We start from the raw sequence: 17,181 nt of genomic DNA, 5'->3' as shown, positions 1-17,181 counted from the left end.
GAAGCACAATGTTTCTTGAGTTCTCACAAATACTGAATTCACTTGTGCCTTTTCAATTAGTTGAGCACTTTGTTGGAGTTTTCTCATCTCAGGAAGCCATATTCCAGCTATTTGTCTATTTCTTGCTCTTTTTTTTTAATTGTAGGCATAGTTTGAAATTCATTGGTCTAACTACATGCAATAAGCTTATTTTGCCTTATTGACAAATCCACATTCAAGTCTACAACAAACCCAGGCATAACAAATTCCTATCATCTTCACTGTTCTGATGAAATCAATGAATCCATACCTCATGGTTCTTTCACCCCTTAATCTTCAGGCAAATCTGCGCTCACCGGCATTGCTTTTATAATCCCTTTTTTGATGAGGAGGGATGACAAAATCACAACCCTTGTCTTGCAAACTGTGATCTTAAGACTGGCATGGTTAATTAAGGCTCTCTTCTAATCACATTCCAGAGCCTTCTTAACTTTGCTTTTGCACAAAATCTGTTTCTTAGTCACCATTGTTTCTGCAGTCAGGAATCAGTGACAACCTTATTGGTTGAACTATCAGCAGCTCTGTTGGGATTTTTCAGTTTCTCATGACAGTTCCTGCTTCACTGCCAAGAACAGGCTCCACTTCATGGGTATCAGCCCTTTATCTTGACATTGCTCTCTTCTTTGAACCCTATGTCCCAGGTGTATCTAAAATGAGCCTTTTATCTTGACATTTCTCTCTTCTTTGAACCCTATGTCCCAGGCGTATCTAAAATCAGCCCTTTATCTTGACATTTCTCTCTTCTTTGAATCCTATGTCCCAGGCATATCTAAAATCGGCCCTTTATCATGACATTTCTCTATTCTTTGAACCCTATGTCCCAGGCGTATCTAAAATCAGCCCTTTATCTTGACATTTCTCTCTTCTTTGAACCCTGTGTCCCAGTTGTATCTAAATGACCCCATCAGTGCTCTAAAGTGTTGCCTGAAGTGAACTGAACTGATAAGAAGAAAGAGATATTACCATCAAAAGAAGGAGGGGACCCACTTGAAATCACTGAATCACAATTGTTCCATAAATGACATTGAAGCTGTGGGAAGCACCTTTCAGTATTTCTGTTTGCTAAAAGAAGCCAAAGACATTGCAGTTTCCATTTTATTAGTTTGTTGGGCTGGATTTATAAGGTAGTGAGTGTGATCATAATGTGTTATGATCTGATAATATATTGGAAGAAGGTGAAAAACATGAAGTTAATTAGAAGTAAAGTCATCAGAAAGTCATTTAGTATTTCGTGCAAGATCATGCATCTCCAAGCATTCCTTGGCAGATGTATCATGGACCCTGTGTTCAAGCAGGTAGTAAACAAAAATGTATAATCGGGGAAGGAATACATATTTATCACTCTGAAAAAGGAAGAGCTAACTGCTCGCTTGTCAGCTCTTTGACAATGCCACATATATTGGAGAAACAAAGGCTGCTTATGCCTAAAATTCACATTAGAAAGCAGTGGCAAGCTTTTGTATGATAAAGATGACTTCAGGTGAGGTAAAGGTAAAATTATGGTTTTGATTCAGTAACATGTTACAGATCTGAAATGAGACAAAAAAGAAATATTTTCAAGTTTTTATAATGGGATATATTGGAATAAAAATTCAGGGTCCACCAACAGATATTGGGGTTGCCTGACAGCTGCAATCAATAAAGCAGAATCATCCGTCAGTGTTTACTTAGTATTGTCATGTTATTGACTCATTGTAAATAGATGAGTGGTCCACATTTATGGACGTATATTGGTGAGGATATTCATGTCCTGTTTACAAATGTTTATTTACACTGCTTAGACTAGAAAAGCATTATATTCAGTTTGATTGGATGCATAGTTCTTTCTTTTTATGTAAAATACTCATCCAGGTGATATTGAAGATTACACTTTAGTTCATTAAATTATAAGACCATCAGGCCAACCTAGTATATTTTTTTCTGCAACATCTGGGGATAGGTTTATATTCAGATATGTTACAGTCAGATAGTTGAAGATTTGGTATCCCACACATCATTATTCCATTGGTTGATGGCAATGATACTTCAAGTGTGAATCATTCCTTGAAACATTATTTAATTTAAGATGATATATCTGCACAATAGAACATTAAAAGAGCATATTACATTTTTTTAAAGATAGTTGGGAATGTAGTGACTTGTGCACGATTGTGCTTATTCCAAAAACATTTTGCTCCAGCTCATGTATTGGTTGCAGATCTTGCATTGATTTCATCGAGCAGTAATTTTGGTAAAGATAACTGAGATTGAAAATTGCATTTGACATATTTTAGAATTAATAAGCATTGGGATGTAATTGTATTTTTTATATGTTTGAATCAACTTTTTGGTTCTAGATTGCAGAAACTGAGATTACTTCATTTTATATGTTACAAAGATTTACACTCAGTAAGAACAGCATATTAGCCGTACAAGTGAGGGGTTCTCAAAGTCATTACATAATCAAGTACTTTTGATTATTGATTTGACATTCCACATGTGAAGAAAGGAAATCTCTTGCATTGAACAAAGCTTAGATGATATAATTATTGGAATTGTTAAACAATGTGTTTAATATTTTTGGGGATTGTGAATGCTGCTGAACTTTTGCACTTGAACTGTAGAAATGCCAAGTTAGGATTTTTTTAATACATTTAAGACATTTTAAACAGCAGACAGTCTTTGAAATAAATAATTGACAGCAATAAACAGCAGTCAGACTTAGAAACACTATCTGTAACTGTTAGGAATGATTTGTTGATGAAACACATTTGCATGCCACTAGAATATTAAAAATAGATGAAAATTATTTTTGTTGACTTTTACAAAGCGTTATAAATGCTTGCATACATAATTTTGTTCTCCCTCTGGGTCATATGTGGGAGTGGGCTTGTTTGAGGGACCAACCTGTCTGGTTCAAGTTTTACAAGTGGAATGGGTTATCTTAGTTTTGAGGGACCAACCTGTCTGGTTCAAGTTTTACAAGTGGAATGGGTTATCTTAGTTTTGAGGGACCAACCTGTCTGGTTCAAGTTTTTCAAGTGGGACGGGTGGGCATAGTTTTGAGCATAGGTATATCTAAATGAAAATGGAGTGAGATAACAAAATAGTATTTGAATTTGCTAATCATATCCTATCATCAGATATGACCCAGTGCGACTGCTTCTGACATTTGGAGCCAATGTGAACAAAAGAGACAAGATCAGTGGTAACACCCCCCTCCATTGGGCCTGTCAGACTGGAAATACGGTTGTAATAAAGATGCTTATTGAAGCAGGCGCAAACCTGGATGTACTCAATAATAAGGTACAAAAGATCCAACAGTGTTATATTAGGCTGTATGACATGGCAGTTTTCATAATTTTGTTCATAGCAGATGTATATAGATGTAACTTTAGTTAAATCATAACTTTTGTAAAACAATTAGGGTGAAATGAGAATTCTCAGAAGAAGCCTCTAATTTTTTTAAAGCTTGCATTAGTTGAAAGAAATGTAGCAATCATTTTTCTGGAGCCAATGGCACCAGTGTGATCATCAAACGTTTTGTTAAGGGATTGATTGAAGGTTTTTATTTCCTTCAATGATTCTCTTCTTATTTGGGATGTTCATTGTTTACGGCAAAGACAATTCATTCTGCAACTCATTTGTATCCCCTTTGACATTTGGTTGAAGATTCATGTTATTGTTTTTGTTATAGTTTTGCATTTGTTTTCAGGGCTCTACTGTTACAGTATAGTGTATAAAATTATACAGATTTGACAAGATATACTCTCAGGCATATTATTGATTTAGACATCAAACTATCATTCTGGGCAAAAAATATGTTAGCCTCAAGTTTCAAATGTTTCTCACTTTCTCAGCGTTGTCACATTGATTTCTGTTTACTTCCCATGTTCAGTTGCCAATATCTTTTCTTTGTGAGTACCAAACAAATATGATGCATTAGAATATTGGTATCAACCATCAACATTGAATCAAAAAATTTAAGTATCATTTATAGACTGGACACCTTAGTGGTCAGTTGAATCCTAACATGGACTTGGAGAGGGCATAGAGTACGCGTGCCATTTGTCTCATCATGTTCTGTTGTGTCCAATCACATCATGTCTTTGTGAAACCAGAATTTGTATGGGGATTTACATTAAGGTCTAGGTCAAATTCGATCTTTTCCACTTTTTGACCCAATAGCATTATGGCCCCTGTTAGACTTTGAATTATGCCTTTCAGTTGTATCAAATTGGCACAGGCATCCAAGTCATATGGACACCGTCTTAATTAACTTTTTTTTGCTGGCTAAAGCTAAAATCATAATTTTTTTCACTCTTTGCAAGTTCATTTATTAATGTGTGTGTATGTGTGTGTGTGTGTGTGTGTGTGATGGCACATGGCTGTATTATGCTGATTTAAAGTCAATTTGTAGAATTCCAATGAAACATAAACTGAAACATAAACATGAAGTACGGCAACATATAAAACTCAGAATTTATACAATTCTGTAGAAAATATGTGGGAAAAAAAAGAGGTATAGTAACCCTGCTATAGTGTACCCCACTATAAAGCAAATTCGGATATAACACGGTCATGGCATGGCTCCTGAAATTTCGTATATTCATTTGCACACGAAAATATAGTTTTTGTTCAAAGTACATGAAATAGTGTATAATTTTTTGTAATCATTATGGGGAAGAGATTGCATATGAATTAGAATTTAATATGATCGTAGCATGGTTCCTGAAATTTTAAATAGATGTATGTGTATTTTTCTCGTTCTGGGAATTCATTTTTTTTAAGTACGAGAAATAGTGTGTAAAAGACTTATTATCATTTTGGGGAAGAGTTCGCATATGAATTTTAATATAATATGATCGTGGTGTAGCTTCTGAAATTTAACAATATCACCAGGTTCTTGAAGTGTTATGCCAAAATAAACATTATCGGAAATGTTACTTGTTAGTGATCCATGAGTAAAGCCAGTAAGTCGTCTTTGTGATTGTCTTCAGTTAATTCTGTATACAGTCGTTGCTCAAACAATAGCCGATATGTGTTTCTTCTTTAACTGCATACACAAACAAGTAGCAGACAATGTGGTGGTTGATAAAAGATTCTCACAATTTAATAAATTTCAAAAAACGAAAGCCGCCAACATGTTTGCTGGGCTTGGCGGTGTTATTAGATGCAATCAGTTGACCAGTAAATAATGTCTGCTTTATTAGCTTTAAATTGAAAGGGTATGAAATTGTACATGCGTTCAGCTGTAAAAAAATTTTTTTATAAAAGTGACTCGTGATCATTGCAGGCCTACTGCACTTAGTTCTCGGGTTTTACAAGGGTATGGTGTTTGTTTATGAACTCGTTAATTATTTCCTATTTTTTATTTTAACAAATTGCCATTATGGTAAAGCAAGTTCACAGACAGAAGTCGTTCACTGCACTTTGCGCAATGATTAGTAAAGTAGTTTTCACATGTTTCTTTTGATAGTCACAAAATCTGAAGTAAAAGTTATATGCACACTGAAAGCATGTGTTGATTGGTAATTATTCTTCTTGTAGTCATTCAAATGAATAGGCGTACAAGCGTTAATTATTGGAAATTTGCAGTGGATAAATGTACACGGAAACGCATATGAGAAAATTTTAGCAAAATGAAATTTGTACAGACACCGTTCATAGACCCTGGAACGTAATGAGCCGTACATGTGCTTTGTCTTTCTTAACCTAATTTTGTTGTTAATTTTTTCCCATTGAATTCAGACACATAATGATGTGTGACAAAATTATTTAATAGTTTAAATATGTATACACTTTTTGCAATGGAATTACATATTTTATGGATTTAATTTCAAGCCCCAATGGTACAATAACAGACAGCAGGTAAACGGTGTTGATACTCTGTTCATGCTGTATATTAGACATTGAATTCAGACACAGTGATCTGGGAAAAAATATTATATATTGTAAATCTGTGTGCAATTTTCAATTGGAACTACATGCATTATAGATGAACTGAATGCCACAATGTCACAATAGTAAACGGTGTTGATACCCTATTCATCGTGTACATTAGACATGAATACACATATATGTGCCAATGAGTTGTTCTCAGATAAAAGTAAAATACTGCAAAACCTCGCATTAACGCGACCCAGATATTAACATGATCCAATTTTTTAAACCCCAATTGTCGCGTTATAGCGGGGTTCCACTGTAAATGCAAAAGGTATAACATTCCTAAAATATAGACAAAGATGTACACCTGACATTAAGAATTCCATACTCCTCATATCAAGTTACCTCCCTTTGGATGATAATACCCCTGCCACATTGCAATAAATTCTTTGATACAATCACGCTTTATTTAGATTGCATTTTCTGCAATGGCTTTAGTACATAATGCCAAGATTTTGTGTAATACATACGAGGAAAAAATCGGGAGTTCTTTACTAGCAGTAATGAAGCACAGGCTGATGATATGACAAGGTAACATGTGACAAATGTTACAGTATACAGATGATGTCACAATGAAATATGTCCAAGTTGCCATACTTAGTATGGTTCTTTTTTTCTCCTTCCGTTTATTTTATTGGGCTTCAGTGGTGATTAGAGAAAGAAGGTAGGATTTAGTCAGTGTGCTTGTGTACTAATGTGCGGAGATGACAGACTAAAGTTTAGATTACCCAGCTTTATTACAGCAATATATTAAGAAAGAGCATGAGCTGTGAGTCTTGTATGTTGATTCAAGCTGGTTTTTATACACTAAAGTTTCAGGTATGGGATTGGTTATCTTATGCAGTGTTTACACCATGAAGTACATTTTTCAGGCAAATTGATGCTGTAAATAAATTCACTGCATCAGTCAGATACATCATTGTTTCATTCTTACCTGATTTTTGAAATTGGTGTTTTTGTTTGCTACCAGGGTTTAACTTCATGCTGGGTTTGTAGATAATGTGTCATTCACACTATACTTGTTACAGGATGGTGGAGTGGGAGAATTTGGGGGAAAAAACTTGAAGTGTGTAAACACAAGTTAAATAAGGGCCAGATCCTGAACAGAACAAAAGTTTCATGCTGAGCTTGCCCAGATTTAAAAATCTCTTTAAATTGTTATTTCACTCATGTAATTAAATAAGGTATTATGTTTATTTAGTATCCAATTTGCTTCATTTGTTGATGTGTCATCAGTCATGTAAGACCAGCTACCATACGTCACTGATTCTACACTTTCCTTCTCTGACTATCTGAAACATGTAGACAAGGTCACACTTGCTCTTTGAGAGAATATCTTAGTTGAAGCTCTGTATTTTTACCCTTTCACCCTGACTGCTAATTAAAAAACATGGTAGAAGGGTAGTATTGGATAAAGTGGGGGAAAGTTTTAAAAGTGGTTCAATACAAGTCACAATCAGTATCCCCTTTAGTCTATGACAGGCTAGGGAAAATACTCAACTAAAAGAACATGTGGTAATGTTTTTTAATGAGGCATTTTAGCAGCACAAGGACCTGATGCTGATATGATCAAGGATATTACTTGATGGTTTGAAAATTCATTTTCTTTGTATTAATAATACATGTAATATGAATTTGAAAAATATATATGGCTTAAATAGAAAAAAGTACTTAGAATGAATGTGTCAGATTTCTTTACTTCAACAGAGAGCAGATAAGTTTTGGGAGCAGACAGGAAGACATTAGCAATAGGAATGGGCATCACTCTATTCAGGGTCTTCCATTAGATTTATATTCGAAGGTGAATTTCCAAATTTGGTGGGGGTTTTGGGGGACCTCTCCCAATGGTGATAGAGTTTTTTTTATAAAGTAGCCGGGTGTAAAGCAGAAGTAGCCAGGTAAGTCACCAGGCTCACAGCTAGTAAGGAAAGCCCTGTCTGTTTCTAACTAGCTGTACCATTCAGGGTATTTCCAGTTGTTTGCCAATACTGTGTAGTATAGTCATTAATTTTTTTAAAGCTCTTTCATGTTCACTTCCTGGTTCCAATACTGAACTCCAGCATACACAAAACTTAAGGTGTGATTTGTCAAATCATTTTAGCAAGAGACTGCATTAGACATAGCCAGAGCACAGAAGAACAACATGATAGTGAATAGAATATGCAAGTACAGACAAGAACTTGGATATGAGAGGACCCACTGTCTTATAAAGTTCTCAACAGACAAGGTAAACATGTTTAAGTCTACAAATGAAATTATAAATTTACTGTTAATATGTAATTAAAACAGACAATGTAGTAATTCATTTGAATTGTTTTGTAATATTGCTATAACATTTTATCACATAACTACTGCATTGTTTAGGACTGTTCCAGTGATAAAAACTTGGCACCTTAAAATATGAGGAGTCACCCATTAAAGCAGTTATGGATTCATTAGAACTCACAATGATAATTATGGATTCAAATGTAGCCGATATTAGAAGAGTGAAGTTATTGTCACTCATTAGCACCATTTTTCACACTTCCACTTGAGTCCAGATCATTTACACCATATTAAAAATGCTTTAGGTTTTGAAGGAGTCATCTTAACTAACTGAGGATGCAATATATTAAAATATCTTTACCTGTGCAGATCAATCAGATATTTCAGTGCTATGTCCTAGCGAAATCCGTTGGATTTCATAAGTTGCTTGCCTTTGTATATACTGCCAACTAACCAATAGCATTTAACAGCTGTGCATTATAGATTTCCCAAATATGGTGGAGGCAGTTGACTTCAAAAGGATAAAGCTTAACATCAAAAGTATGACCATGTACCAGAGAGAAACCAATACACATGTATTTCAGGGAAAGGATGTATTTGTGCAAACAGATGGGCAGTAGAAAATATCTTATTTATGGGGGCCCTGAGTGGCTGAGTGGTCTAAAGTACTCTCCGTTATGGATCACTGCCTTCTCACCTCTGTCTGTGTGGGTTCGAGTCTCAAGATTTGGCCAGTGTGGGTATGTGAGAAAGCTTGCCAGTAGCTTCTCATGGGTCGGTGGTTCTTCCCGGGGTTTTCCCAGGTTCTTCCTCCACCATTAATACTGGCTGTCATGTATAGCCTATAGTGTGCTGAAAAATGGCGTTAAACCCTACAACAGCAACAACATATCTTATTTCTGTTTGTGTGCTCCGCTTGAACAACTTGATTTTGATTGGATTTGGTGGCTTGCTGCTGCATCCAATGAAATTCACAGACCCAAAGCACTGAAATATCTGATCGATCTGCAGGGTGAAGAATCTTGGCTAGCAGTGATGTGTAGGAGTCTGCATTAACAAAAACATTTGTATATTCGTTTTCCTCTATCTGATGAAGGTGTTAGATAAAGGTTATGAAACATTGATGAGATGTTTTGAACTGTTTCAGGAATTGAGAAGAAGAGTGATGCTGATATTTCCATTTTTGGCCATGTTTATGATTGGCTTCATCCCAGAAATGGAGGCTGAATGGCCAATTAAAGTCCTGCTGGCAATCACGGCATATCTCATATTTAAAAGCTGCCAAGTGTGAGTAACATTTACCTCAAAATATCTCCATCTCATTCTGTCTATCATCTAACTTTTGCCCAACTCTCTATAGCCAGAATGGTGCTGATGTGTCATTAAACACAAAACATACTTATCTCTGTTCTTAGACATTGCATGCTGGGACTTGAGATTGTCAGACCTAAATCCCGCATGTCAATAAGTCACAGAATATAAGTACTGAGACTTGTCTGCACAAGGGCACTCTTGATCACTTATAATTGTCTGCACTAAGCCATTATTATCACTTATAATTGACTGCACAAAGGCATTCTTATCACTTATAATTGTCTGTACATAGGCATTTTTATCACTTATAATTGTCTGTACATAGGCAGTCTTATCACTTGTAATTGTCTGCACTAAGGCATTCTTATCACTTATAATTGTCTGTACATAGGCATTCTTATCACATATAATTGTCTGTACATAGGCATTCTTATCACTTATAATTGTCTGTACGTAGGCATTCTTATCGCTTATAATTGTCTGCACAAAGGCATTCTTATCACTTATAATTGTCCGCATATATGCACCTTTATCACTTATAATTGTCTGTACATAGGCATTCTTATCACTTATAATTGTCTGTACATAGGCATTCTTATTGCTTATAATTGACTGCACAAAGATATTCTTATCACTTATAATTGTCTGTACATAGGTATACCTGTCACTTATAATTGTCTGCACTAAGCCATTCTTATCACTTATAACTGACTGCACAAATGCATTCTTATCACTTATAATTGACTGCACAAAGGCATTCTTATCACTTATAATTGACTGCACTAAGCCATTCTTATCACTTGTAATTGACTGCACAAAGGTATTCTTATCACTTATAATTGTCTGTACATAGGTATTCTTATCACTTATAATTGTCTGTACATAGGCATTTTTATCACTTAAAATTGTCTGTACATAGGCATTCTTATCACTTTTAATTGTCTGCACATAGGTATTCTTATCACTTATAATTGTCTGCACATAGGCATTCTTATTGCTTATAATTGTCTGCACAAAGGCATTCTTATCACTTATAATTGCCTGCACAAAGGCATCCTTATCACTTGTAATTGCCTGTACATAGACATACTTATCATTTATAACTGTCTGCACTAAGGCATTCTTATCACTTAGAATTGTCTGCACTAAGGCATTATTATCACTTATAATTTCTGCACTAAGGCATTCTTATCACTTACAATTGCCTGCACAAAGACATTATCACTTATAATTGTCTGTATGTAGTCTTATCACTTATAATTGCCTGCACAAAGGCACTCTTATCACTTAAATTGTCTGTACATAGGCACTCTTATCACTTATAATTGACTGTACTAAGGCACTCTTATTGCTTATAATTGTCAGCACTAAGGCATTCTTATCACTTATAATTGTCTGCACATAGGCATTCTTATTGCTTATAATTGTCTGTACATAGGCAGTCTTATCACTTATAATTGTCTGCACTAAGGCATTCTTATCAGTTATAATTGACTGCACTAAGGCATTCTTATCCCTTATAATTGTCTGCATTAAGGCATTCTTGTCACTTATAATTGTCTGCACAAAGGCACTCTGATCACTTATAATTGTCTGCACTAAGGCATTCTTATCACTTATAATTGCCTGTGCATAGGCATTCTTATCACTTATAATTGTCTGTACATAGACACCCTGATCACTTGTAATTGTCCGCACATAGGCACTCTTTTCACTTATAATTGTCTGCACATAGGCCTTCTTATCACTTATAATTGTCTGCATATAGGCACCTTTATCACTTATAATTGTCTGCACATTGACACCCTTATCACGTTATATATTTCCTTTGCATAGTTGTTCAGACTGGTTCAGTTGTAAGTAAGAAACATTAAGGAAAAAGTAGATCCAGCCTTATTTGAGAGAATGGTGATAGGGAATCAGAAAGCCAGCATATTGTTTTCCTATTTCTAAGAAATGATGGCTTGTGTGTATGCATGTTTGTGCACTACTCAATATCTTTCTGTGGAATTGGTAGACATTATTAACATCAGATGAACAGTGCATCATCACATATTAGTGAGTTTTCCAGAGTTATGTTCCCGTGTTGTATTTGTGTACTGTGATTACTATTGTGCATGCAACTAGACCCAGATCTTTAATAAATTGGCACTGAAATTGACAATGTATTATTTTATGGTAATTGTTTTACTGATCCGTCACATTTGCATATCAAGTCACATTTCTTAGACATATTCTCATATATGTACAAAACCAATAATACATGATTTTGTTTAGTTTTGCTCACAAATGCAGTTACTAAATATTTCCATTTTAGCTGGGGGAGGGGGGCAGAATTCCAAAACCATTTAAGATATCTATTTGAAATTTTTTACACATGTTAGACTAATGTTGCTATAGATTTAAATACATGTGATAGAGAATACCGGTCAGGTCAGTAAAGATGAGAAATTTCCAAAGTATAGTCAGGAGTTTTGTCCTCAGAAGGGGGAGAATTTTAATCGAGACAATTTTTGCATGCAAATGGACACAAATTACAATTATTGAACAAATTTACATATTTTAATATTAAAATATGCACATCATCTCATTAAATCGATCCTTTCACAGTAGCATGTTGCCATTCATACTCTTATTCGTATAACGTGCACTTTTAGCATTTCTTAGATCATTGCTGGATTGTATTTGTGGCAGTCATCATCATAGTAGTTGACCTTGATACTTAAAAACAGAAAAACCCAGGTCTTTCAAATTCAAGTAAACTTCTTGTTTACATCTTATAAAATTATGACATAAGTCAGGTACATGATATAGTCTAAATATGTATAATAGTATCAATTCACACACCCTAACCCTATTTTGCTCTGTACATTGATGTATAAGATTTGGGATGGGGTGCTTACCTGGAGCCAATGGTAATAGTTCTTAAGGAATTTTGGTCTAAGGATGAAGCAACCCTTCATATAAGCAACTTCGAAATGCAGGCAGTGTTCCTGTCCCTATGTGGATGTATCAGCCTCCTAAAGTGTCATTGTGTTTTGGATGCCTCAGACAAGATGTCAGTAGTAACATACTATCAGGGTCAAGGAGGTTCACACACTCTTTTTCTTTGCATAGAAGATTTGAACTACCTCTACTGGGAAAAAGGATTATTCTAGTTGACAGTCTGTCCATAAGGGACCATGTGGTCCTCATGGAATAGTATGTGCACCAGTTGGTAGCAGATTAACTTTTTTAGCTGGGTGGGTGGTGGATGATGGATGAAGACCATTAGTTGACTTGTTTTCTGCTAGACTAAATAATATGCTCCCAATTTTTGTCTCTCTGGTATTATAGGGGCTGGGTGATGGATGCTTTCAAATTTAAAGTGGGATTGTCTATTTGCATACACCTTCCCACTTTTCAAAATAATTCAGGAAGTGCTTCACAAAGTCAGGATCTCCACTTCTCGGCTCATCCTGGTATCCCTGCCTGTAGCCTGAACAGTCATGGATCAGTGACCTGCTCAACCTAGATCAGCCCAGGATATTACCACAGAGGAGACCAGCTGTTGAAGCACATTGTGTCCATTCTACACAACCCGCAGATTCTCCATCTTCTTAGGGTAGCTGTTTCTAATACTCAGAAGTTCGCTAGGGGTTCTGCCATTGGGTTGGACCCTTCTCTGTCTGATTTTACCAGGGTTTTTGAGCTTCAGTGATTGTTATCTTTCCTACTACTGCCTAGATAGAATCCTTGGAAGTATTATTTGGACGTTGTGAAAACCTCCTTATGAACCTTTGAGTGAATCTTTCTTTGAGACCTTTACTATTTAGGCTATTCCAGCTTTCCTTACCATCAGTGTAGAGAAGCATGATTGATGTCTTGACAGTGGAAAAGAATTGTTTATGGTTCAGCGATAACTGATTTTTTGCCATCCTGGTTTTTTTTTTTGTTGAATGGGGATGATCAAGATAGGCTCCTTTGCCTAATTAGGGTTTTAAGGTTTTATCTGGCTTTCTAAAGGGAGAATGAAGTGTCAGAATGGTCTCTTTCTAAATCAGAATGGTTCCTTATATTTAACCATTTCCAGTTGGATTGACCTCACTATCTAAAGAGCTTATTAATTACTCACTTAGAGGGACCTTTCTTTCATGAGAGCTGCTTTCTGTTAGTTTCACGCTAACTTGTGTTCGTTTTATGTTTGATCTTTCTTAAACCTGGGTGAATGCATTTTTTCATTGGATCCTAAAGAGATAGCACAGCATATGGCCCAACCTTCAACCAGCCTACAGCAATTGTAGCAGGTAATGTGTTGTTGCTAAAAATAGATCAGAGGGAAGTAAAACTAATTTGAATTATGTAATACTTACCCACTACTGTTGCAGAGATTCCCTCCTCTCTTCCTGCTCTGATTTGCTATAGTCTTAGTTTATGTCAAAAGAGGAAGATATTCTGTATGTTGGCTGTGATTGAAGTGTTAAACTGGGGCCGTGTTCTTTTAAAATTCTAACCCACTAGTATCAGTGGAGGTAGGAAAGATTTAGCTTATACTGTGAATAGGCATACCAGAAAAGGAATGTAATGCAATAGTTATGGTAGCAGGTAAGTATTGCATACTTAAAATTAAATTTACCCCCCAACAATTGTTTTTTTCTTCACAGTGCATTCTTCGATGACCGCCTCTACCAAATAATGCCAATAGCATGGTATTTGGCAACCAAGGTTTGGATGTATTATACGTGGTTTGCGTACTGTTGGACCTATATCCTTTACATTTCCATCTTGTCTGCTGTATGAAGTAATGAGGGTAAAAATCTATTTTTTTTTTTTTTTTAAAGTTATGATATTTTGTTCAGATGTTAAAATGAAAGCTAGGTTACATGCTGGAAATACATTGAAATGTTTTTATTTTCTGATTTATTTACCCAGTATTGTGCCTTTGCATGTGACAGTTGCTATTTTGCAACTTCTGTATCCTCAAAGTTAACATTTTAGGGTTTTTCTGTATGCAGAATTACCATTTATTTAATAATTTTTGGTTAGTTCTTCAGTCAAAACAAAATTAAAAGATCTTAAATAGTATATTTTTTAAATATGGCTGTTTCTCAAGTGAAGTGCCTTTTAATAAAAATTCGGAATGTTTTCTAGTGTTAGCTGAAATGGGCTGACCCTGACATACAAATTCTAAAAATCAGTTGTTTTAAAAATTCAGGCTTTCTTGTGTAAAATAAAGTAAAATACATCTACATGTATGACAAGTGAAGAACAAATAATCACCAGTAATCTGGGTTGCACATGACTTTTATAATTCATCCATTGTGTTTAATTGGTGCTAAGTTGGGTTCAGTTTATCACACAGCTGCACACACTCTTCACATTTCTCATCCAGTTTACTATGAAATATTTGCTCAGTATTTTATTACATTACCTTATGAAACTAATGAATATAAACTTTATATGAGAAAATCTTTTTAACTTATGTATTTACACTTAAAATATGCTCCTTAACATGCTAACATACTAAAGATCCAATAAAAGACTGTCTGTTCATCACATTTACGGTGTTGCTGACCTATAACTTCTACAAAGCATGGAAGACAGATCCAGGTTTCATCAAGACAGATAGAAATGAACAAATCAAGGTGAGGGGTTCTCAGTCATCTTTTCATTCATTGATATATTGTAATTTGTTGAGTGAAAGTAAAAGTCATTTATAAATACAGATTAGCATTCTAGGAATGAAACAGAGTTAAATACATACTCTCCTTCAAGTTTCATAGATTATATCACCTGAATGTATCATCCATCAGAATCATAGGAGGGGTAACCTTAGCTCTGCAAAGGGGCCCCGAGTGGCCGAGTGGTCTAAAGCGCTCTTCGTTACGGATCACTGCCATCTCACCTCTGTCTGCGGCGGTTCGAGTCTAAGATTCAGCCAATGTGGGCATGTGAGAAAGCTTGCCAGTAGCTTCTCGTGGGTCAGTGGTTCTTTCCGGGGTTTTCCGGGTTTTTCCTCCACCATTAATACTGGCCGCCATGTATAGCCTATCGTGCTGAAAAATGGCGTTAAACCCCACAACAACAACAACAACAAGCTCTGCAAAACCCTGGCTATTTTACTAATGGTGGTGGTTTTTAGACTAAATAACTAGGGGCATGTTTGGAACTAATGTAACCTCACCCAACTTCACTAGCCAAGATTCCAGTATGTTAACCTATCTATATCTTGGCAGATCAATCCAATATTTCAGCACTTTGCATTAGCAAAATCTATTGGATTTCATGAGTTGCCTCCCTTAGGATCTAATGCCAACTAACCAGTAGCATGTAACAGTGGTGCATTGTACATCGGCCAAAAATGGTAGAGGCAGTTGGCATCAAAAGGATACTTTGTAAGTTTAATATCAAAAGTCTGACTATATACCAGAAAGAAACTATTTCACGTGTATTTGAGGGGAAGGATGCATTTGTGCAAACATGAATAAGCAGTGGAAAATTGCTTATTTATGAGTTGATTCCACTTGCGTGCTCCCTTTCTTTCAATCATGGAAGAACAGTGTTTATATTTGAACAAGTTGATTTTCATTGGATTCAGTGGCTTGCTAATGCATCCATTGAAATTCACAAACCTGAAGCAGTGAAATATTGGATCAGTCCACCAAAGTGTAGATATGTCAACATATCACAGCCTTGGCTAGAAAAGATGACTCTCACGTATCTGAATCACTTTGTTAAGTGCTTCTTTCTTGATCTGTCTGTATTTTTAAGCTGTATTTACATATTAATGTTAAGATGGTGTATTTGTGTTTTAGATCTTAACAGACTTTTTGTTTGATTTCCCAGTTGCAAATGGCAGTTTTGTAAACATCCTTGTATTAAGAACATGTTATATTTCTTTTATAGTGAATCATAAAAGTGCAAAATCCCATGAGAATGTGTCTGTTTGTATGTGTGTGTGTTTGTACAGAGACACACACACAGTGAAATTCCTTTAAACCAAAAACCTCAGTATACCTGAATCCCCTCATGACCAACGATAATTTTGTTCTGAATATTTCCTTCTTTAATATCACCATTTTAACTGAGTCAACTGAAACCCTTCAGCTCTGAATAGTAAAACAAATTTCAATCCAAAATTTAATTTTACACTTTAAGGACCCTATAAAACTGAAACTCATTTCAAATTTAGAGATATCCTTTAGCTGCTAAATTCCTGATGCATGCTGGAGCAGATTAATTACAGTTATTAAGTACTGCAGTGGGTTGATCTGTGAGGCAAAGACCCGGATAAAATCTCCCAAGGGCATGCGATGTTAAAACAATACATAAATTGTTCAGGCACAGATTAGTGCTGACAATAGCCTAATCTGCACCATAAAAAGGTTCAGCTTTTAAGGTGAATTATTCATAACTAAATGCTTTTAGTTAAGCCATTTATGAAAGACTGTTTATATATTTATTATCTAATTAAATATCACAGCTTTATTAATCAGGCCCGTGCCCTTGCATTTTATGCTTTGCCGAAAGAGACAAAGAAAGCAGTATTCTAAAAGTCAGGTTTAGTCAATGACATACCCTGAAGATTTTGATCTTATACAGATATTGAAAAATATCGCGATTGCTAACGATGAGAGTTATTTGGCATTAGCAAAAGAA

At 35.4% G+C, this 17,181-nt stretch overlaps 1 protein-coding gene across 2 annotated transcripts in view; it reads left to right on the top strand.

Annotated features, from left to right (window-relative positions):
* Nucleotides 1-17,181, top strand: part of LOC149785281 (palmitoyltransferase ZDHHC17-like) — a 58,987-nt gene that overhangs the window by 16,498 nt on the left and 25,308 nt on the right. For both annotated transcript variants that reach the window (XM_089979152.1, XM_089979153.1), the window contains exons 6-10: nt 3,162-3,324; nt 8,066-8,191; nt 9,377-9,516; nt 14,187-14,290; nt 15,046-15,167. In XM_089979152.1, the coding sequence (XP_089835278.1) occupies nt 3,162-3,324; nt 8,066-8,191; nt 9,377-9,516; nt 14,187-14,290; nt 15,046-15,167 (655 nt within the window). The remainder of the gene's footprint in view (nt 1-3,161; nt 3,325-8,065; nt 8,192-9,376; nt 9,517-14,186; nt 14,291-15,045; nt 15,168-17,181) is intronic.

This window comes from Sinohyriopsis cumingii, chromosome 13, assembly GCF_028554795.1.
Source record: "Sinohyriopsis cumingii isolate HCF-2022 chromosome 13, ASM2855479v2, whole genome shotgun sequence".
NCBI lineage: Eukaryota > Metazoa > Mollusca > Bivalvia > Unionida > Unionidae > Sinohyriopsis > Sinohyriopsis cumingii.
Note: the sequence above shows the minus strand (reverse complement) of the source record. Positions and strands in the feature narration are given on the sequence as shown.